Source organism: Staurois parvus, unplaced genomic scaffold, assembly GCF_062004578.1.
Source record: "Staurois parvus isolate SC_StPar_1 unplaced genomic scaffold, SC_StPar_1.0 ptg001568l, whole genome shotgun sequence".
Lineage (NCBI taxonomy): Eukaryota > Metazoa > Chordata > Amphibia > Anura > Ranidae > Staurois > Staurois parvus.
In genome coordinates, this window is record NW_028319364.1 from 75085 (window position 1) to 97500 (window position 22416).

The window sequence follows — 22416 nt, forward strand, 5'->3', positions numbered from 1 at the left end:
GGAGATTCCCCTTCACTTCCAGTCCCATTGGGGAGATTCCCCTTCACTTCCAGTCCCATTGGGGAGATTCCCCTTCACTTCCAGTCCCATTGGGAGATTCCCCTTCACTTCCAGTCCCATTGGGGAGATTCCCCTTCACTTCCAGTCCCATTGGGGAGATTCCCCTTCACTTCCAGTCCCATTGGGGAGATTCCCCATCACTTCCAGTCCCATTGGGGAGATTCCCCTTTACTTCCTGCCCCACTGGGGAGATTCCCCTTCACTTCCAGTCCCATTGGGGAGATTCCCCTTCACTTCCTGCCGCATTGGGGAGATTTCTCTTCACTTCCTGCCAACACTGACAGGGTGTCTCACCCCTCCCCCTCCATCCAACACTGACAGGGCGTCTCACCCCTCCCCCTCCATCCAACACTGACTGGGGGTCTCACCCCTCCCCCTCCATCCAACACTGACTGGGGGTCTCACCCCTCCCTCTCCATCCAACACTGACTGGGGGTCTCCCCCCTCCCCCTCCATCCAACACTGACAGGGCGTCTCCCCCTCCATCCAACACTGACAGGGGGTCTCACCCCTCCCCCTCCATCCAACACTGACTGGGGGTCTCACCCCTCCCCCTCCATCCAACACTGACTGGGGGTCTCACCCCTCCCCCTCCATCCAACACTGACTGGGGGTCTCACTCCTCCCTCTCCATCCAACACTGACTGGGGGTCTCCCCCCTCCCCCTCCATCCAACACTGACAGGGGGTCTCACCCCTCCCCCTCCATCCAACACTGACTGGGGGTCTCACCCCTCCCCCTCCATCCAACACTATAAATAACGTTTTTCCTCTAGTTGTACTTCAGTTTTTGGGTGAATTGTCAGCAGAGACGTCCCGGCTGTGAAGGGTTAAGGCATTATCTGGGTTGCAGCTGGCGGCCTCGTCTCGGGACACACAATGGCGCGGCCCCTCCGCCGCTCTCGGAGCGAATTCTAAATCTGGAGAGAGGCGTCAGCGCTTCATTCATTTCCATCAGATGTCACAGAAAGACCTTGATGAGCAATTTCTAATCACGCAGCTCGTTAATGGCCGCTCTGAAAGGCTTCTGATAGACGCAGCGAAAAAGTCATTAACGAATTGTGTGGCAGCGGGCGCCGTTCCACATGGATTTGTCTCGCTGAACGGCCGCGCGCTGTCTGGGTATCCACGCCCCCCCCCGCCGGGCTACGCGGGGTTAATGGCATGGCCATGTGGATGATCGGGGCTCCATCAAAGCCCAAAATGTTCAGTTGTAGGCAGGGGTGGACTGACCGAGGGCCCGGGGTCAGTAGGGGGCCCCATGAAATGCCCCTGGTACCTTTTTTATAGGCTTTTTTGGGTGTGCTTTGAGTGTGGGCAAAGACACAGAGGCCCCATGATCCCCTATTGCCTGGGGGCCCCACGAGTTGTCAGTCTGCCCCTGGTTGTAGGTGGAGGGTGCCGAGTCACCTACCAAACTGCATAGATCCCGCCCACAATGGGGCGATCCCGCTCTGTACACCTGGATATCCTGCAAGGATTGTGGTATGGTGTCCACGTTTCTTTATATAGCTCTGACATAGTCTGTGGCGTTGTAGGTCTCCCGCAGACTCGGCCCCTCCTCCTGGGATTGTCCGCGTGGGGCTCATTCACTAACCATTGCTCAGTCATTAGTCACGGATGGCGGAATGCTCTGCGCTCATCACGGTCAGCTATTTGCACCTTCCTACTGAATAACCCCCTTTGTTTTTTCACCGTCCATCTGGTGTGTTCAGTTTTGGGGGGAGAGCTGCATCACTGGAGTTGTCTTTAAATTCTCAGCTCTTCCCTCCTGGGTCCGGTATGAGAGAGTCTCACTCCTACTGCTGCAATGTCCTTTTGCTTCCCACCTGTGGGCTCCGCTCTGACTGATATTTCATGCCTTGTGTCTTGCAGGACCCCCGCAGTAAGCACAAGTTTAAGATTCACACCTACGGGAGCCCCACCTTCTGCGACCACTGCGGATCGCTGCTCTACGGGTTAATACACCAAGGAATGAAGTGCGAGAGTAAGTACAGGCTGGGGAGGGGTGTGCTGCATCTGGCTCCTCCCTCTCATTTACATAAAGGACTCTGAATCTACCTCCCGCCCCCAAAAAATATACACCACCCTGAATCTAACTCCTCCCCCTGCTTTACATATAGATTTACATTTAGTAATCTGACTCTATCCCTCCCGGTATACATACACTACCCTGGATCTAACTCCTCCCCCTGATTTACATACATTTCTAGTCATGTACAATTTGCTTCGTTATTCGGAGATTCGGTTGTATCCAAATTTCTGAATCACAATAATAATTCACTTCAACGAATCAGAAATACCTTCTAACAAAACAAATGATCTGAACTGGAATTCAAAATGGAAACGCAGCGCAATAAATATAGTGAGGAATCGAAGTGAAATAAAATGATCATTCCTACGTAGAATAAAATGAAATCAAATAGAACAGAATAGACTAGAATAACACAAAATAGAATGGAAAATAAACGAGTAGAATAGACTGAAACATAATAGACTAGAATAACACAGAATAGAATGGAAAATAAACGAGTAGAATAGACTGAAACATAATAGACTAGAATAACACAGAATAGAATGGAAAATAAACGAGTAGAATAGACTGAAACATAATAGACTAGAATAACACAGAATAGAATGGAAAATAAACGAGTAGAATAGACTGAAACATAATAGACTAGAATAGAAAATGTAAATTTCAAAAGAATAGAAGATAAAGGAATTGGAGAGAATGTAATAGAAAATAGAAAGAACAGAGCTGTCTTCTGAAATTTGAATTTCGAATAGAATAGATTAGAATAGAAAAGAATAAAATAGAATAGAAAGAATATAGCTGTCTTCTAAAATTTTGAATTTCAAATTGATTTGAAAATAATGAATATACGAAACGAATTCCAAAAACGAATAATTCTAACATAACAAATGTGATGAAACAAAATTTTCAGCAAAAAATCCAAAAGAAATTTTTCTGTTGTGCCCATCTCTGTGCATTACTCCGAATTTATCCCTCCCCCTTATTTACATGCAGTGCACTTAATCTGCCTCCTCCCCCTAATTTACATACAGTACTCAAAGCCAGCTCCTCCCCATCATTTACATGCAATACCCTGAATCTAACTCCTCCCCATATTTACATATTGTATTCTGAATCTGCTCCCCCTTTATTTACATACAACACAGTACCACTGTCACCTCCCCTTTATTTACTACAGCTCAGTAACTCTGCCCTCCCCTTTGTTTACATACAGCACAGTAACTATGTACCACCTTTGTTTACATACAGAACAGTAACTATGTACCATCTTTGTTTACATACAGCACAATACCATTTCCACAGCCCCTTTGTTTACGTACATCACAGTAGCTATATCTCGTCCCCTTTGTTTACATCACAACAGCACTATCTGTCTTCTTTGTTTACATACAGCACAGTAGCTCTGTCCCCATCCCATTTGTTTACATACATCACAATAGCTCTATGTCATCCCTTTGTTTACATACAGCACAGTAGCTCTGTCCCCATCCCATTTGTTTACACACATCACAATAGCTCTATGTCATCCCTTTGTTTACATACAGCACAGTAGCTCTGTCCCCATCCCATTTGTTTACATACATCACAATAGCTCTATGTCATCCCTTTGTTTACATACAGCACAGTAGCTCTGTCCCCATCCCATTTGTTTACATACATCACAATAGCTCTATGTCATCCCTTTGTTTACATACAGCACAGTAGCTCTGTCCCCATCCCATTTGTTTACACACATCACAATAGCTCTATGTCATCCCTTTGTTTACATACATCACAGTAGCTCTGTCTCCCGTGTATTTACATGCAGCACAATAACTCTGTCAATCCCTTTGTTTACATACAGCATATTACGTTGTTGTCCTTCCCCATGTCCCCCCCCCCCCCCCCCCCATCCCGTGATACCAGACTCCACCAATGACTTAATATATATTTGGATGGATTTCTTCATAAAGGGAGCACAGCGGCTAAATGGTTAGCCCTTCCGCCTGGCAGTACCGGGGTCGTTCAAATCCCAACCATGGCGCCACCTGCCTGGAGTTTGCATGTCCTTCCTGTGCCTGCGTGGGTTTCCTCCGGGTACTCCGGTTTACTCCCACACTCCAAAGACATGCTGGCAGGTTAATTGGCTCCTGTCTAAATTGGCCCTAGTATGTGTATGTATGAATGTGAGTTAGGGACCTTAGATTGTACGCTCCTCGGGGGCGGGGCCTGATGAATGTACAATATATATGTAAAGCGCGGAGTACATTGAGGGCGCTATATAAGTACCTGAAATAAATCATAAAGCTGCCATGTGACCTGACTCTGTATATCTCTCCCCTCCCCCACAGCCTGTGATATGAATGTACATAAAGTCTGTGTCGTCAACGTGCCCAGTCTATGTGGGATGGACCATACGGAGAAGAGGGGGCGCATGTTTCTGAAGGCCGAGGTGAAGGGGGACCTCCTCAGTGTCACCGGTAAGAGGCGGAGCTCTTCTTATTGTAATATTACCGCATAATCCGTCCTCCAGGAGAGGAGAGTTATAGAGGAAGGAGAGGAGTCCTCCAGGAGAGGAGAGTTATAGAGGAAGGAGAGGAGAGTTATAGAGGAAGGAGCGGAGTCCTCCAGGAGAGGAGAGTTATAGAGGAAGGAGCGGAGTCCTCCAGGAGAGGAGAGTTATAGAGGAAGGAGAGGAGAGTTATAGAGGAAGGAGCGGAGTCCTCCAGGAGAGGGGAGTTATAGAGGAAGGAGCGGAGTCCTCCAGGAAGGGAGAGCTATAGAGGAAGGAGCGGAGCCCTCCAGGAGAGGAGAGTTATAGAGGAAGAAGCGGAGTCCTCCAGGAGAGGAGAGTTATAGAGGAAGGAGCGGAGTCCTCCAGGAGAGGAGTTATAGAGGAAGGAGCGGAGTCCTCCAGGAGAGGAGTTATAGAGGAAGGAGCGGAGTCCTCCAGGAGAGGAGTTATAGAGGAAGGAGCGGAGTCCTCCAGGAGAGGAGAGTTATAGAGGAAGGAGGGGAGTCCTCCGGGAGAGGAGAGCTATAGAGGAAGGAGCGGAGTCCTCCAGGAGAGGAGAGCTATAGAGGAAGGAGCGGAGTCCTCCAGGAGAGGAGAGTTATAGAGGAAGGAGCGGAGTCCTCCAGGAGAGGAGAGTTATAGAGGAAGGAGCGGAGTCCTCCAGGAGAGGAGTTATAGAGGAAGGAGCGGAGTCCTCCAGGAGAGGAGAGTTATAGAGGAAGGAGCGGAGTCCTCCAGGAGAGGAGAGTTATAGAGGAAGGAGCGGAGTCCTCCAGGAGAGGAGAGTTATAGAGGAAGGAGCGGAGTCCTCCAGGAGAGGAGAGTTATAGAGGAAGGAGCGGAGTCCTCCAGGAGAGGAGAGTTATAGAGGAAGGAGCGGAGTCCTCCAGGAGAGGAGAGTTATAGAGGAAGGAGCGGAGTCCTCCAGGAGAGGAGAGTTATAGAGGAAGGAGCGGAGTCCTCCAGGAGAGGAGTTATAGAGGAAGGAGCGGAGTCCTCCAGGAGAGGAGAGTTATAGAGGAAGGAGCGGAGTCCTCCAGGAAAGGAGAGTTATAGAGGAAGGAGCGGAGTCCTCCAGCAGAGCAGAGTATTTCAGGAGAGGAGAGTTATAGAGGAAGGAGCGGAGTCCTCCAGGAGAGGAGAGTTATAGAGGAAGGAGCGGAGTCCTCCAGGAGAGGAGAGTTATAGAGGAAGGAGCGGAGTCCTCCAGGAGAGGAGAGTTATAGAGGAAGGAGCGGAGTCCTCCAGGAGAGGAGAGTTATAGAGGAAGGAGCGGAGTCCTCCGGGAGAGGAGAGTTATAGAGGAAGGAGCGGAGTCCTCCGGGAGAGGAGAGCTATAGAGGAAGGAGCGGAGTCCTCCGGGAGAGGGGAGTTATAGAGGAAGGAGTGGAGTCCTCCGGGAGAGGAGAGTTCTAGAGGAAGGAGCGGAGTCCTCCGGGAGAGGAGAGTTCTAGAGGAAGGAGCGGAGTCCTCCGGGAGAGGAGAGTTCTAGAGGAAGGAGCGGAGTTCTAGAGGAAGGAGCGGAGTCCTCCGGGAGAGGAGAGTTCCAGAGGAAGGAGCGGAGTCCTCCGGGAGAGGAGAGTTCCAGAGGAAGGAGCGGAGTCCTCCGGGAGAGGAGAGTTCCAGAGGAAGGAGCGGAGTCCTCCGGGAGAGGAGAGTTCCAGAGGAAGGAGCGGAGTCCTCCGGGAGAGGAGAGTTCCAGAGGAAGGAGCGGAGTCCACCGGGAGAGGGGAGTTATAGAGGAAGGAGCGGAGTCCTCCGGGAGAGGAGAGTTATAGAGGAAGGAGCGGAGTCCTCCAGGAGAGGAGAGCTATAGAGGAAGGAGCGGAGTCCTCCAGGAGAGGAGAGTTATAGAGGAAGGAGCGGAGTCCTCCAGGAGAGGAGAGCTATAGAGGAAGGAGCGGAGTCCTCCAGGAGAGGGGAGTTATAGAGGAAGGAGCGGAGTCCTCCAGGAGAGGGGAGTTATAGAGGAAGGAGCGGAGTCCTCCAGGAGAGGGGAGTTATAGAGGAAGGAGCGGAGTCCTCCGGGAGAGGAGAGCTATAGAGGAAGGAGCGGAGTCCTCCGGGAGAGGAGAGCTATAGAGGAAGGAGCGGAGTCCTCCGGGAGAGGGGAGTTATAGAGGAAGGAGCGGAGTCCTCCGGGAGAGGGGAGTTATAGAGGAAGGAGCGGAGTCCTCCAGGAGAGGAGTTATAGAGGAAGGAGCGGAGTCCTCCAGGAGAGGAGAGTCATAGAGGAAGGAGCGGAGTCCTCCGGGAGAGGAGAGTTATAGAGGAAGGAGCGGAGTCCTCCGGGAGAGGAGAGCTATAGAGGAAGGAGCGGAGTCCTCCAGGAGAGGAGAGCTATAGAGGAAGGAGCGGAGTCCTCCAGGAGAGGAGAGCTATAGAGGAAGGAGCGGAGTCCTCCAGGAGAGGAGAGTCATAGAGGAAGGAGCGGAGTCCTCCAGGAGAGGAGAGCTATAGAGGAAGGAGCGGAGTCCTCCAGGAGAGGAGAGTTATAGAGGAAGGAGTGGAGTCCTCCAGGAGAGGAGAGTCATAGAGGAAGGAGCGGAGTCCTCCAGCAGAGCAGAGGACAGGAGTAGGTGGAGAGAATCCTCTGATCTTCCCTCCATCCAGCAGGCGCACAGTGAATGTTCTCCAGGATGAATTGATATGGAATGCTCAGACCCTGCTGGCTGTAATGAGTCCTGCTGGGGGTGAAATGATTATGGTCCCTGGCTGGGACTCCTCCTGCCGTCGGCTGGTTAGTGCTGTAGTACACAAAGTTGTGCCGTTGTTCCTCCGCTGTGCCGTCACTCTTCCCTCCCTCATGGCTGAGCCCGTGTCTCCCTCCTCTCCTCCTGCATGATGAATGACGTGGATGATCCAGCGGGAGGAGTCAGGGGTCGTTCTCAGCACTTTGGGGATTTGGACGTAGCCGGGGGATGGTCACAATATCTACGGGGCGATTTTCCTCCACCTTCCTCCCGGTCTGTCATCACTAGGAGTGGAGGAGCTGCGGCTGCTTTTCTTTTATTTACCATTTTTGTTTTTCTTTATCCTTTCTTTTTAAGCAATCTGTGTGCTGCAGCGCCCCCCTCTGGCAGGGTCCGTGTTGTGCACCCTCCAGTCTCCAGGTGGCGGAGGTCCCTATGTGACATTCCGGCACACAGCCAATAGGAGGGATGAAGGGCTCAGGGAGGCGCCCTCCACCCATCATTGCAGAGTAAATAGGACGATTATTTGTGGAGATTACAGGCCCAGCGATATCACAGGACACTATTTACTAAAGGATGTCCCCGCTGAGCGGTGTGCACACCCGGGACAGGAGGGTTCAGGGTCACACAGGTCAAATCAATAACCGGCGCAATCAACTGCCAATCAACTGCCAATGTGCAGCAGCTGGAAGAGGCTCCTCCTTGTACAAATATGTGCTGAGGATTGCTGGAAGGCCGGCGCCGGCTCTGCACCTGTCCCTCTGCGGCCTCACCTGTGTAGTCTGATGTCCCCTTATCTGCTGTGTTCACAGCACTGCCGTAAAGTAGCCGTGTGCTGGCCTGCCTCTCCACAATTCCTACTTGCAGACTGCTAAACAGCAAATATAGCGGGGTCCCCAAACTGGAAACAAAGGGCCACTTTACTGACCTTCAACCTTTTTGAGGGGCTGGACTGCGGCCAGCGAGGGTAGTAAATGCTGTAGGCTTGGTGGTCAGTGGGAGCAAAAAAATTACACCAGTGTCAGCGGGAGGAATAGTGCCCCATCATTGGTGTCAGTGGGAGGAATAGTGTCCCATCATTAGTGTCAGTGGAAGGAATAGTGCCCCGTCATTGGTATCAGTGGGAGGAATAGTGCCCCATCATTGGTGTCAGTGGGAGGAATAGTGCCCCATCATTGGTATCAGTGGGAGGAATAGTGTCCCATCATTGGTGTCAGTGAGAGGAATAGTGCCCCATCATTGGTGTCAGTGGGAGGAATAGTGCCCCGTCATTGGTGTCAGTGGGAGGAATAGTGTCCCATCATTGGTGTCAGTGGGAGGAATAGCGCCCCATCATTGGTGTCAGTGGGAGGAATAGTGTCCCATCATTGGTGTCAGTGGGAGGAATAGTGCCCCATCATTGGTGTCAGTGGGAGGAATAGTGCCCCATCATTGGTATCAGTGGGAGGAATAGTGTCCCATCATTGGTGTCAGTGGGAGGAATAGTGCCCCATCATTGGTATCAGTCGGAGGAATAGTGCCTCATCATTGGTATCAGTGGGAGGAATAGTGCCCCATCATTGGTGTCAGTGGGAGGAATAGTGCCCCATCATTGGTGTCAGTGGGAGGAATAGTGCCCCATCATTGGTGTCAGTGGGAGGAATAGTGCCCCATCATTGGTGTCAGTGGGAGGAATAGTGCCCCATCATTGGTGTCAATGGAGGAATAGTGCCCCATCATTGGTGTCAGTGGGAGGAATAGTGCCCCATCATTGGTGTCAGTGGGAGGAATAGTGCCCCATCATTGGTGTCAGTGGGAGGAATAGTGCCCCATCATTGGTGTCAATGGGAGGAATAGTGCCCCATCATTGGTGTCAGTGGGAGGAATAGCGCCCCATCATTGGTGTCAATGGAGGAATAGCACCCCATCATTGGTGTCAATGGAGGAATAGTGCCCCATCATTGGTGTCAGTGGGAGGAATAGTGCCCCATCATTGGTGTCAGTGGGAGGAATAGTGCCCCATCATTGGTGTCAGTGGGAGGAATAGTGCCTTATCATTGGTATCAGTGGAAGGAATAGTGCCCCATCATTGGTGTCAGTGGAAGGAATAGTGCCCCATCATTGGTATCAGTGGGAGGAATAGTGTCCCATCATTGGTGTCAGTGGGAGGAATAGTGCCCCATCATTGGTGTCAGTGGAAGGAATAGTGCCCCATCATTGGTGTCAGTGGAAGGAATAGTGCCTCATCATTGGTATCAGTGGGAGGAATAGTGCCCCATCATTGGTGTCAGTGGAAGGAATAGTGCCTCATCATTGGTATCAGTGGGAGGAATAGTGCCCCATCATTGGTGTCAGTGGAAGGAATAGTGCCCCATCATTGGTGTCAGTGGGAGGAATAGTGCCCCATCATTGGTATCAGTGGAAGGAATAGTGCCCCATCATTGGTGTCAGTGGGAGGAATAGTGCCCCATCATTGGTGTCAGTGGGAGGAATAGTGCCCCATCATTGGTATCAGTGGGAGGAATAGTGCCCCATCATTGGTGTCAGTGGAAGGAATAGTGCCTCATCATTGGTGTCAGTGGAAGGAATAGTGCCCCATCATTGGTGTCAGTGGGAGGAATAGTGCCCCATCATTGGTGTCAGTGGGAGGAATAGTGCCCCATCATTGGTGTCAGTGGGAGGAATAGTGCCCCATCATTGGTGTCAATGGAAGAATAGCGCCCCATCATTGGTGTCAGTGGGAGGAATAGTGCCCCATCATTGGTGTCAGTGGGAGGAATAGTGCCTTATCATTGGTGTTAGTAGGAGGAATAGTGCCCCATCATTGGTGTCAGCGGGAGGAATAGTGCCCCAACATTGGTGTCAGCGGGAGGAATAGTGCTCCATCATTGGTGTCAGTGGGAGGAATAGTGCCCCATCATTGGTGTCAGTGGGGGGAATAGTGCCCCATCATTGGTGTCAGTGGGAGGAATAGTGCCCCATCATTGGTATCAGTGGGAGGAATAGTGCCCCATCATTGGTGTCAGTGGGGGGAATAGTGCCCCATCATTGGTGTCAGTGGGAGGAATAGTGCCCCATCATTGGTGTCAGTGGGAGGGATAGTGCCCCATCATTGGTGTCAGTGGGAGGGATAGTGCCCCATCATTGGTGTCAGTGGGAGGGATAGTGCCCCATCATTGGTGTCAGTGGGAGGAATAGTGCCCCATCATTGGTGTCAGTGGGAGGAATAGTGCCCCATCATTGGTGTCAGTGGGAGGGATAGTGCCCCATCATTGGTGTCAGTGGGAGGAATAGTGCCCCATCATTGGTGTCAGTGGGAGGGATAGTGCCCCATCATTGGTGTCAGTGGGAGGGATAGTGCCCCATCATTGGTGTCAGTGGGAGGGATAGTGCCCCATCATTGGTGTCAGTGGAAGGGATGGCACCCCAAGGGTCAGATAGAGGCAAGTGAAGGGCCCTTGGGCGGCAGTATGGAGACCCCTGAATATAAGTAGTGCAGTAGCTCCGGCCTCCAGTATTCTTCCTCCATGTTGGATGCTCACTCTCCCCGTCTGATGTGCCACAAGCCGCTTTACTCAGGAACCCAGAGCAGCCAATCAGAGATCTGAGGGACTTCACTGTCATCAGCGTCATAGGAGGAGAATCTTCCTGACACACAGGATGCCAAGTGACACCTGAAATGACCCCCCTTCAGTGTGACACCATAGACCATCCATGGTACCCAACAGGAGATACATTGTATCAGTGGATGATGATCCCATCCATGTGACAACATTGCCCCCCGATGGTGACAACTGGAACTGTCACAGAGAACAGTGCATTCAGGGTCACATCAGTGACGGGCGGTAAAATCATAGAGTTTGTTCCTTTTCATCTCATTTCACCGTTCACATGTCATAAATGGGAGGAGTTGTCGTATCCATACAAAGAAGAGCAACGAATGAAACTGAAAAACGGGCTGAACACCATAAACCTGGATTGTCTGCACAGAGGAGATATCTTCCTTGAAGAGGATCAGTGGGGGACCGTCTCCTGTACTGTGTCCGCAGTCTCTGGTCATCTCCTGTACTATGTCTGCAGTCTCTGGTCATCTCCTGTACTGTGTCTGCAGTCTCTGGTCATCTCCTGTACTGTGTCCGCAGTCTCTGGTCATCTCCTGTACTGTGTCCGCAGTCTCTGGTCATCTCCTGTACTGTGTCTGCAGTCTCTGGTCATCTCCTGTACTGTGTCCGCAGTCTCTGACCATTTCCTGTACCGTGTCCGCAGTCTCTGGTCATCTCCTGTACTGTGTCTGCAGTCTCTGGTCATCTCCTGTACCGTGTCTGCAGTCTCTGGTCATCCCTGTACCGTGTCCGCAGTCTCTGACCATTTCCTGTACTGTGTCCGCAGTCTCTGGTCATCTCCTGTACTGTGTCCGCAGTCTCTGGTCATCTCCTGTACCGTGTCCGCAGTCTCTGGTCATCTCCTGTACCGTGTCCGCAGTCTCTGGTCATCTCCTGTACCGTGTCCGCAGTCTCTGGTCATCTACTGTACTGTGTCCGCAGTCTCTGGTCATCTACTGTACTGTGTCTGCAGTCTCTGGTCATCCCTGTACCGTGTCCGCAGTCTCTGGTCATCTCCTGTACCGTGTCCGCAGTCTCTGGTCATCCCCTGTACTGTGTCCGCAGTCTCTGGTCATCTCCTGTACTGTGTCCGCAGTCTCTGGTCATCCCCTGTACTGTGTCCGCAGTCTCTGGTCATCTCCTGTACTGTGTCTGCAGTCTCTGGTCATCTCCTGTACCGTGTCCGCAGTCTCTGGTCATCTCCTGTACCGTGTCCGCAGTCTCTGGTCATCCCCTGTACCGTGTCCGCAGTCTCTGGTCATCTCCTGTACCGTGTCCGCAGTCTCTGGTCATCTCCTGTACCGTGTCCGCAGTCTCTGGTCATCTCCTGTACTGTGTCTGCAGTCTCTGGTCATCCCTGTACCGTGTCCGCAGTCTCTGGTCATCTCCTGTACTATGTCCGCAGTCTCCGGTCATCTCCTGTACTGTGTCTGCAGTCTCTGGTCATCTCCTGTACTGTGTCCGCAGTCTCTGATCATCTCCTGTACTGTGTCCGCAGTCTCTGGTCATCTCCTGTACTGTGTCTGCAGTCTCTGGTCATCTCCTGTACTGTGTCTGCAGTCTCTGGTCATCTCCTGTACTATGTCTGCAGTCTCTGATCATCTCCTGTACTGTGTCCGCAGTCTCTGGTCATCTCCTGTACTATGTCCGCAGTCTCTGGTCATCTCCTGTACTGTGTCCGCAGTCTCTGGTCATCTCCTGTACTATGTCCGCAGTCTCTGGTCATCTCCTGTACTGTGTCCGCAGTCTCTGGTCATCTCCTGTACTGTGTCCGCAGTCTCTGGTCATCTCCTGTACTATGTCCGCAGTCTCTGGTCATCTCCTGTACTATGTCCGCAGTCTCTGACCGTCTCCTGTGTCATGGGTGTTGGAGATGTCAGCTTCCATCCTCTGACGGCTCTGAGTGACTCTCCATGGTGGGTGTACACTGGGCTGGACGGGGTGATATGTGCGCTGGAAGCTGACTCTCTCCACTAATCACAGCTTTTCTGATTCCAATAAATAATGTATCAGCTGCTGGAGGCAGATAGTGGGGGGATGGGGTCCGCTCCTGGGGGGGCGGGGAGAATCATACAGACCCCAGATAAATCCACTCTCATTGACGGCAAATCACTTCCTATGCCGGGACGCCTTTTGTTTGCTGCTATCCCTCGTTTCCATGGTGACCAGACTGGAAGATTTATTCCAATGGAAGTTATTTCCTGTTCATGATTTACCCAAATCCTCCCCGACCGATTCTCGGTATCTGTCCTTACTCTGCACAGTCCCACCTCTCCTGTCCCGGATGCCGGGTGTCGTTCTCGGTATCTGTCCTTCTTCTGTATGTATGGACTCTGCACAGTCCCACTTCTCCTGTCCCGGATGCCGGGTGTCATTCTCGGTATCTGTCCCCATTCTGTAGGTATGGACTCTGCACAGTCCCACTCCTCCTGTCCTGGATGCCGGGTGTCATTCTCGGTATCTGTCCCCATTCTGTATGTATGGACTCTGCACAGTCCCACTCCTCCTGTCCCGGATGCCGGGTGTCATTCTTGGTATCTGTCCCCATTCTGTAGGTATGGACTCTGCACAGTCCCACTCCTCCTGTCCTGGATGCCGGGTGTCATTCTCGGTATCTGTCCCCATTCTGTATGTATGGACTCTGCACAGTCCCACTCCTCCTGTCCCGGATGCCGGGTGTCATTCTTGGTATCTGTCCCCATTCTGTAGGTATGGACTCTGCACAGTCCCACTCCTCCTGTCCTGGATGCCGGGTGTCATTCTTGGTATCTGTCCCCATTCTGTATGTATGGACTCTGCACAGTCCCACTCCTGTCCTGGATGCCGGGTGTCATTCTCGGTATCTGTCCTCATTCTGGGGTCACTTAGACCTGCAGAGGAGTTGATGTCTCCAGTTGGGTGATGATGGGGAGGCAGGAAGTTGTACTGAGGAGGTCTCATTAATGAACAGTGACGGGTTGGGTGGCCTCTCTGCTGCCTCTTAATTGCTCCTAATTCCGACGTTGTGGATCGCAGGGGAATTAATTGCTGTGAAATGAGATCCGGGATTGGGTGTCGGGTCGGAGGAGTCGCCGTCACGGTTGTCGGATGAGATTGAAGTTGCGCTGTGATGGCTGCTGGTGATCCTCCGCTCTGCCGTCTCCTCTCCATCCTGACATCTCCATTGGAAAAGTAACAGTTTTCCTCTCGCTCACTGCTCAGTGGTCTGAGGCATCTGTTGGAGTTTTCCACACGTGTGAGTGTCAGCTGTGCGGAGACTCGGGGCACTATGGGGCAGTGTGACCCTTCCAGGTATTTATTACCACAGCTCCCCTGACAACGTCTTCACAAAGGCATTCTGATACGAAGTTACAATGTACAGTCTGATCACTGGGGGGAGGGATACTGAGAAATGCCTCCTCCTCCTTCTACAAAGGAGAGTAATTTAGAATCTTTTCACTTGGAAATGGTAATCAGACTGAGGCTCCTCAGGATTGGTTCTCTTATTAGCTGTCTTACATCACAGCAGAAATAACCAGGTAAAGCTCATTAAAGGATAAATAAGAAAACCAGCTTTGATATTCACCTTGAGTCCAGAGATTCCCCCAGCCTGTCATCCCGGACCAGCCCCCAGCCTGTCATCCCGGACCAGCCCCCAGCCTGTCATCCCGGACCAGCCCCCAGCCTGTCATCCCGGACCAGCCCCCAGCCTGTCATCCCATACCAGCCCCTAGCCTGTCATCCCGGACCAGCCCCTAGCCTGTCATCCCGGACCAGCCCCCAGCCTGTCATCCCGGACCAGCCCCCAGCCTGTCATCCCGGACCAGCCCCCAGCCTGTCATCCCGGACCAGCCCCCAGCCTGTCATCCCGGACCAGCCCCCAGCCTGTCATCCCGGACCAGCCCCCAGCCTGTCATCCCGGACCCGCCCCCAGCCTGTCATCCCGGACCCGCCCCCAGCCTGTCATCCCGGACCCGCCCCCAGCCTGTCATCCCGGACCCGCCCCCAGCCTGTCATCCCGGACCCGCCCCCAGCCTGTCATCCCGGACCCGCCCCCAGCCTGTCATCCCGGACCCGCCCCCAGCCTGTCATCCCGGACCCGCCCCCAGCCTGTCATCCCGGACCAGCCCCTAGCCTGTGACTGAACACTGAAAGGAGAAGCAGCACATTTGTTCTGATTGCTCTCTTGTCCTCGCAGTTGTGGTCTGGTAACTCCTGCCGTCATCTAGTACTTTGAACTTTAAAGGTCAGCAAAATTAACAAATGCCCAAAAACTTAGCAGAGCAAAATAATTATATTTTTGAACCTGAAAACCCAACACAATGGTGACCATATACCATTCACTGCTCCCCTCCCCCCCTCCGACACCAAACTAACCCCAGAATGTGTTTCTGTGTACAACATCATTTATTTGGCTACTTCTATAAAAGCTCTTTTAATGTGTATATATATATATATATATATATACATTTGTCAGTGCGGACGTGCTGCTGCTGTCATAGGGGTTGCTGGTAAGCGGTTTGTCTTCAATGCAAGAGGGGCGTAACCAGGACAAGAGGAATGAGGCCCGCCTCTGATCACTCAGCTGTGCGTGTAATCTGAACTTTGCTATTCAGCTCTTTAACCACTTCCGACCCGGCCTGTTGTAAAATGACAGCTGGGCGGGACTTTCATTGTTGTGGGTAGACGTCATATGACGTCCTCCCGTAATGCAGCTGTGATCTCTCAGCAGCTGTGGGGGCTTCAGGAATGGATGCCAATATATTTACTTAAAGGGGGTTTCCACTTAAAACAGATGACCTTCCATTACTCCCATCCGCCTTCTGTTCCTGTGTATAATGTCATAGGACCCTCTCGGCTCTGCCAGTGGCGGGGGAGGGGGAGGATCATCTGCATCAATACCACTTTTGTTTTGGTTTTGTTTTTCTTAAACCATATGTAACGTTCTCTATATACAATGTAACGTTTTATTACTTCACTGTCTGTATACCAGTCACAGGTGACAATGCACAGAGATTGGGTTCTTCACTAATTCTTTTACTTTGCAGTCCGTGACGCCAAGAACCTCATCCCCATGGACCCCAATGGACTGTCTGATCCCTACGTCAAACTGAAACTAATCCCCGACCCCAAGAATGAGAGCAAACAGAAAACCAAAACCATCCGCTCCACGCTGAACCCGCACTGGAACGAGTCCTTCTCTTTGTACGTCACTTTCTCATTGGTATCTACAGATTGGGGGAGGGGTGTACTGATCCGATTCCGGGGACGGGTGGTGATCCGATACCGGGGACGGGTGGTGATCCGATACCGGGGACGGGTGCTGATCCGGTTCCGGGGACGGGTGCTGATCCGATTCCGGGAACGGGTGGTGATCCGATTCCGGGGAGGGGTGGTGATCCGATTCCGGGGAGGGGTGGTGATCCGATTCCGGGGAGGGGTGGTGATCCGATTCCAGGGAGGGGTGGTGATCCGATTCCAGGGAGGGGTGGTGATCCGATTCCTGGGACGGGTGGTGATCCGATTCCGGGGACGGGTGGTGATCCGATACCGTGGACGGGTGCTGATCCGGTTCCGGGGACGGGTGCTGATCCAATTCCAGGAATGGGTGGTGATCCGATTCTGGGGACGGGTGGTGATCCGATTCCGGGGACGGGTGGTGATCCGGTTCCGGGGACGGGTGCTGATCCGATTCCGGGGACGGGTGCTGATCCGATTCCGGGGACGGGTGCTGATCCGATTTCCGGGGACGGGTGCTGATCCGATTTCCGGGGACGGGTGCTGATCCGATTTCCGGGGACGGGTGCTGATCCGATTTCCGGGGACGGGTGCTGATCCGATTTCCGGGGACGGGTGCTGATCCGATTTCCGGGGACGGGTGCTGATCCGATTTCCGGGGACGGGTGGTGATCCGATTCTGGGAAGGGGTGGTGATCCGATTCCGGGGACGGGTGGTGATCCGATTCCGGGGACGGGTGGTGATCCGATTCCGGGGACGGGTGGTGATCCGATTCCGGGGACGGGTGCAGTAGCAGGGTTCAGAGGGTCCATGAGAATGTTGAAGACTTATGAATGACTAGTGCTGAGCCAGAGGTGAAGAGATGTTTGGTCTGGTGACAGAAGAAGCTGCAGTAGATCCACCAGTACGCAATGGGCTGCTGTGCTAAAAATCTGAAAAATGAACTGTCTGTGCTTCCTGTAGCTGCTAGTCACTCATCCGTTCTTAGAGTTGGGTCAGTTGGGAATGGAGAGCACCACTAGGACAGGTGTACGATGAGGAGCCTAACTAGGATAGGTGTTCGGTTCTTTGGGTTTGGTATCAGGACAGAGACTTGCTCAGTAGGAACATGCAGCGGTGTATTTACCGCGAGGCAAACAAGGCATTTGCTTAGGGCGGAAATTTTTAGGGGATCAGCACCACCCCCTGGAAGAAGGGACCTGGTGAGCAGCAGCGTACTGAGCCATGCAGGGTACTCCTGTAGGTGGCCCGGACAGCAGGAGGATTGGTGTGCTGGGGGAAGGCAGTTGCAGAACGATGTGTATCTCTCCCTCCAGCAGCTGAAAGCCGGTTTCTCCCCCTCTCCCTTCTCCTGGCTTTCTGCTGCTGGAGGGGGAGACATACCTGGCCAGATCAAGGGGGTTCTCTGGTGTTCCTGAGTAGCCGTTAAGCTCCTTCCCCCGCCAGCTCTCAGAACTCGGACCCAGAGGAAAGCCTGGAGCAGGGAGAGGAAAGAGCCGGGAGGAGGTGAGCTGTGTTGTGGTCTCTGGGCTGTCCCCCCTGTCGTCCATGCTGCCCAGAGACGAGCAGCACTTGGAGGAGATAGGGGGTGGTAATCATACAGTGTGTGTACAGTCCCATACGATCTATGATCAGTGATCCTGTCTCTTGTGCAGCATGGATGACAGGAGGGAGAGCCCAGAGAACACAACACAGCCTGCACCTCCTCCCGGCTTTCTCCTCTCCACTTTTTCTAAGAAGTGTAATGGGAATTTTGGGGTATTTGCTAGGTGGAATGGGAGGGATATGTGCTAGTAGGGGGGAAGAGAGGGAGCGAGAGAGGGAGGGGGGGGAGGAGAGAAAGGAGGGAGAGCGCAAGAGAGGAGGGGGGGGGAGAAGAGGACGGGGGGAGAGAGAGAGGGAGAGAACAAGAGGGGGGGGGGAGAGAGAGAAAAGGAGGGAGGGGGGAGAGGGAGAGAGAGAACGAGAGGGGGGGGGAGAGAGAAAGGGACAGGGGAGGACGGGATATGTGGGGAGAGAGAAAGGGAGGGAGGGGGGGGGGGGAGATGGAGAGAGAGGGGGGGGGAGAGAGAGGGGAGGAGATGGAGAGGGGGGGGAGAGAGAGAAAGGGACGGGGGGGGAGAGAGGGAGGGAGAATCATATACACACTCATTGAACTCTCGCTCTCTCATTGGGGGGCGCACAATTCTTGTGTTGCCTAGGGCAGCACAACACCTAAATACCCCATTGGGAACATGCAGCCACAGACTTGGCTAGTTAGATCGCTGTGTAGGAAGGGTGAGGATCCGCATACATCGGTCACTGGAGGGAGCTGTGATAGAGGGAAGGGATGTCTCCTGGCTGCCAGTCCGATGATTGGCTGGAATGAGATGAAGATATCGGAGAATGTCTCTCTGGAGCCGACTTCGCAGTAATGTGGCCTCTCACCTTCTTCTTCCAGCAAACTCAAACCGTCAGATAAGGACCGGCGCCTCTCCATCGAGATCTGGGACTGGGACAGAACTACCAGGAACGATTTCATGGGCTCCTTCTCATTCGGGGTGTCAGAACTCATGAAAATGCCGGCGTGTGGCTGGTGAGTACAGATCCAGGAAGATGATTGGCTGATTTGCGAGGCGGCCCGGATGGCGGCCATGTTTTATCATTCAGCGGCTGCATGGAGGATGGAATCCTATGTGGGGACCTGCAGTCAGTGGAAGGACAGCTCTGGGAACAAGACGTGGCTCTGACAATATTGTCACATACGATTCGTTTAGCAACAACTTACAAGTCCAGATACGTTTTCATTATTCAGAGATCTGTCTGAATTTCTGAATCACAATAGTAACGAATGATAATAAAACGAATTATCCGACTTCAAAAATTGATTCCAAAATAAGTTTGAATGTTAAAATGAGTTCAAATTCAAAATGGAAACATTTTGTAATCAATGCAGTAAAGTATAAACGGGAAATAAGATGATAATTCCTACTTACGCTGCTGAATAGGATAGAATGGAAGAGAATAGAAAATACATAGAATGGAATAGAATAACATAGAATAGAACATAAAGGGATAGCATATAAAATAATAGATTAAAATGGAATAGAATAGAAAAGAAATAGAATGAAATAAAACAGAAAATATAGGAATGGAATAGAAAAAAATAGAATCGAAAATAAAGGAATAGAATATAAAAGAATAGAATAAAATGGAATAGAAAAGAAAGGAACGGAATATAAAAGAATAGAATACAAAATAAAACGGTAGAATAGAAAATATTTGAATAGATTAGAATAGAATAAATTTGAACAAATATAACCGTCTTCTAAAATTAGATTTTCAGATATCGAATTTATTTGAAAATAATGAATATATGAAACGAATTCTGAAATCGAATAATATTGTCCAAAAACAAATAATTCTATTCTATGTTGTTCTTTTCTGTCTTTTCTATTCTGTTTTATTCTATTCTATGTTATTTTTCTTTCTTTTCTATTCTGTTCAGTTTTTTTATATTCATTTCTATTCTATTTCATTCTTTTTTTTTATTCTAGTCTATTCTATTCTTTTCTAGTCTAGTCATTTTCTGTTCTCTAAAGCAGCCTAAGTAGGAGTCCTCATCGTATCTCACGTCTGCACCTCACTGTATTTATCTCATTATGTTTCCATTTCAAATTCGTTTTTGATTTTTGGATAATTTGTTTATATTTCGGACTCCTTGAAATTCGTTATTATTGTGATTAAGAAATTCGGATTCTTCCGACACATTTGTCCAATTGTGTCTGGCAGGAAGGAAGGACCCCGAATAATGGGGCCCCTTGGACTTCAGTGACACCTGAAATGATAGTTTGTAGATTTGTCTTGTCTGGTGTATGGAGTGTCGGCTCATCCATGGTATTTCCATCACCCCGCTCAGGTACAAGCTGCTGAACCAGGAGGAGGGGGAGTATTACAATGTGCCCATCCCGGAGGCCGAGGACGGGAACCTGGAACTGCGGCAGAAGTTTGAGGTAGGAGTCTGCGCGTTGTACGCCCTGCGCCCCCCCCCCCCCCACAGAGCGATTTCTATATCCATCATTTATTCACCAGGTGAATGTTCCATCCAACTCTTCATATGATCTCCAGTCTGTAGTAGTGGAGTCCATGGAGAGACGCCGTATGGACGGGGTGTTGTATCTCACACATAGGCCGTCACGCTGTACAACCTGCGCTCTCTCACTTCTGATGGTTTAATGTCTCTTAGTACAGCTCTCCGGTGTCATGGAGGGAAAGGGGGGGGGGGGTTCTCCTGAGGATGAAGGGAAAGATCGTCACACATCACTACATACAAACCAGAGCCGGGCTAAAGAAAGCGCCAACTTACTGTCCTTCCGGGGAGCTGGACTGTGACCAGAGGGGGTAGGAGCAGTCCTAACATTAGTGCAAATAAACAATGCCCCATCATTGGTGTCACTGGGAGGAATAGTGCCCCATCATTGGTGTCACTGGGAGGAATAGTGCCCCATCATTGGTTTCAGTGGAAGGAATAGTGCCCCATCATTGGTGTCACTGGGAGGAATAGTGCCCCATCATTGGTTTCAGTGGAAGGAATAGTGCCCCATCATTGGTGTCAGTGGAAGGAATAGTGCCCCATCATTGGTGTCAGTGGGAGGAATAGTGCCCCATCATTGGTATCAGTGGGAGGAATAGTGTCCCATCATTGGTATCAGTGGGAGAAACAGTGTCCCATCATTGGTATCAGTGGGAGGAATAGTGCCCCATCATTGGTGTCAGTGGGAGGAATAGTGCCCCATCATTGGTATCAGTGGGAGGAATAGTGTCCCATCATTGGTATCAGTGGGAGAAACAGTGTCCCATCATTGGTATCAGTGGGAGGATTAGTGCCCCATCATTGGTGTCAGTGGGAGGAATAGTGCTCCATCATTGGTATCAGTGGGGGGAATAGTGCCCCATCATTGGTATCAGTGGGAGGAATAGCGCCCCGTCATTGGTGTCAGTGGGAGGAATAGCGCTCCATCATCGGTATCAGTGGGAGGAATAGTGCCCCATCATTGGTGTCAGTGGGAGGAATAGTGCCCCATCATTGGTGTCAGTGGGAGGAATAGTGCCCCATCATTGGTATCAGTGGGAGGAATAGTGCCCCATCATTGGTGTCAGTGGGAGGAATAGTGCCCCGTCATTGGTGTCAGTGGGAGGAATAGTGCTCCATCATTGGTGTCAGTGGGAGGAATAGTGCCCCATCATTGGTGTCAGTAGGAGGAATTGTGTCCTTTCATTGGTGTCAGTGGGAGGAATTGTGTCCAATCATTGGTGTCAGTGGGAGGAATTGTGTCCTTTCATTGGTGTCATTGGGAGGAATTGTGTCCTTTCATTGGTGTCAGTGGGAGGAATTGTGTCCTTTCATTGGTGTCAGTGGGATGAATAGTGTCCCATCATTGGTGTCAGTGGGAGGAATAGTGTCCCATCATTGGTGTCAGTGGGAGGAATTGTGTCCCATCATTGGTGTCAGTGGGAGGAATTTTGTCCCATCATTGGTGTCATTGGACCCCATCATTACTGTCATTAGGAGGAATTGTGCCCTTTCATTGGTGTCATTTGGCCCCATTGTTGGTGTCATTTGGATGATTTTTGCTCCATTTTTGGTGTCATTGGGCTCAATTATTATGGTGTCATGTCTCAATGTTATCAGTGGAGGAAGTAGTGCCCCTAGGGCCAGATAAAAGCAAGGACTGGGCTGCAGTTTGGAGACTCTGAGGGAAGCTGTGTTCTGGGAATGGAGGGAGATGATCCAGTTTGATCCATTAATGCTGAGAGGTGCAGGAATTCCTTTTGCTGCCTCTCTGGACTGCGGGTGACACCGTCACACTGTCATGAAACGTTTGTTTCCAGGAGAATGATGTACAATAGTCTGTGGCTCTACAACATGCTGCCCTGATTATACGGTGACTTGTCTTTGCTGTGTGGTCGGATGATTGTCAGTTGATGGTGTCAGTTGACGGTGTCAGTGATTGTAACATCTCTATATATACCCAGTACAGGCCTGCTCTGCAATACCCAGCACTGTCCACTAGATGTCTCCATAGCTCTCCTCCTCTCACTGCTGGCCATACACACCGGGATCTCCTCGGCAATCAGCGGCTGCTTCCCGCTCCTGAATGATAGAAACCGATCTCGGAAAACAGATTGAACCCGCCTTTTATACTTCTGTGGTGGCGGCCTCAATCACTTCCCCGACCCAATCCAATCATTGGAATGCCGGCTGGCTGATCGCTGCCGATCGTTCGGCTTCATTTGGTTGATTTTATTATTGAAAACGGAAAGAAAACAATCCCATCGAACAAATGTGTGTCCAGC

The 22416-nt window shown here is 51.3% G+C and overlaps 1 protein-coding gene across 2 annotated transcripts in view; it reads left to right on the forward strand.

Annotated features, from left to right (window-relative positions):
* Positions 1-1914: 1914 nt before the first annotated feature.
* The window catches only part of LOC149435255 (protein kinase C alpha type), a 98440-nt gene continuing 77938 nt past the window's right edge, over positions 1915-22416 (forward strand). The window contains exons 1-5 of one of the 2 annotated variants that reach the window (XM_089662856.1): positions 1915-2046; positions 4425-4553; positions 15890-16046; positions 18521-18655; positions 19979-20072. In XM_089662856.1, coding sequence (XP_089518982.1) covers positions 1917-2046; positions 4425-4553; positions 15890-16046; positions 18521-18655; positions 19979-20072 — 645 coding nt within the window. In that variant the 5' untranslated portion in view covers positions 1915-1916. The remainder of the gene's footprint in view (positions 2047-4424; positions 4554-15889; positions 16047-18520; positions 18656-19978; positions 20073-22416) is intronic. The other variant, XM_089662857.1, reaches the window with a different exon arrangement.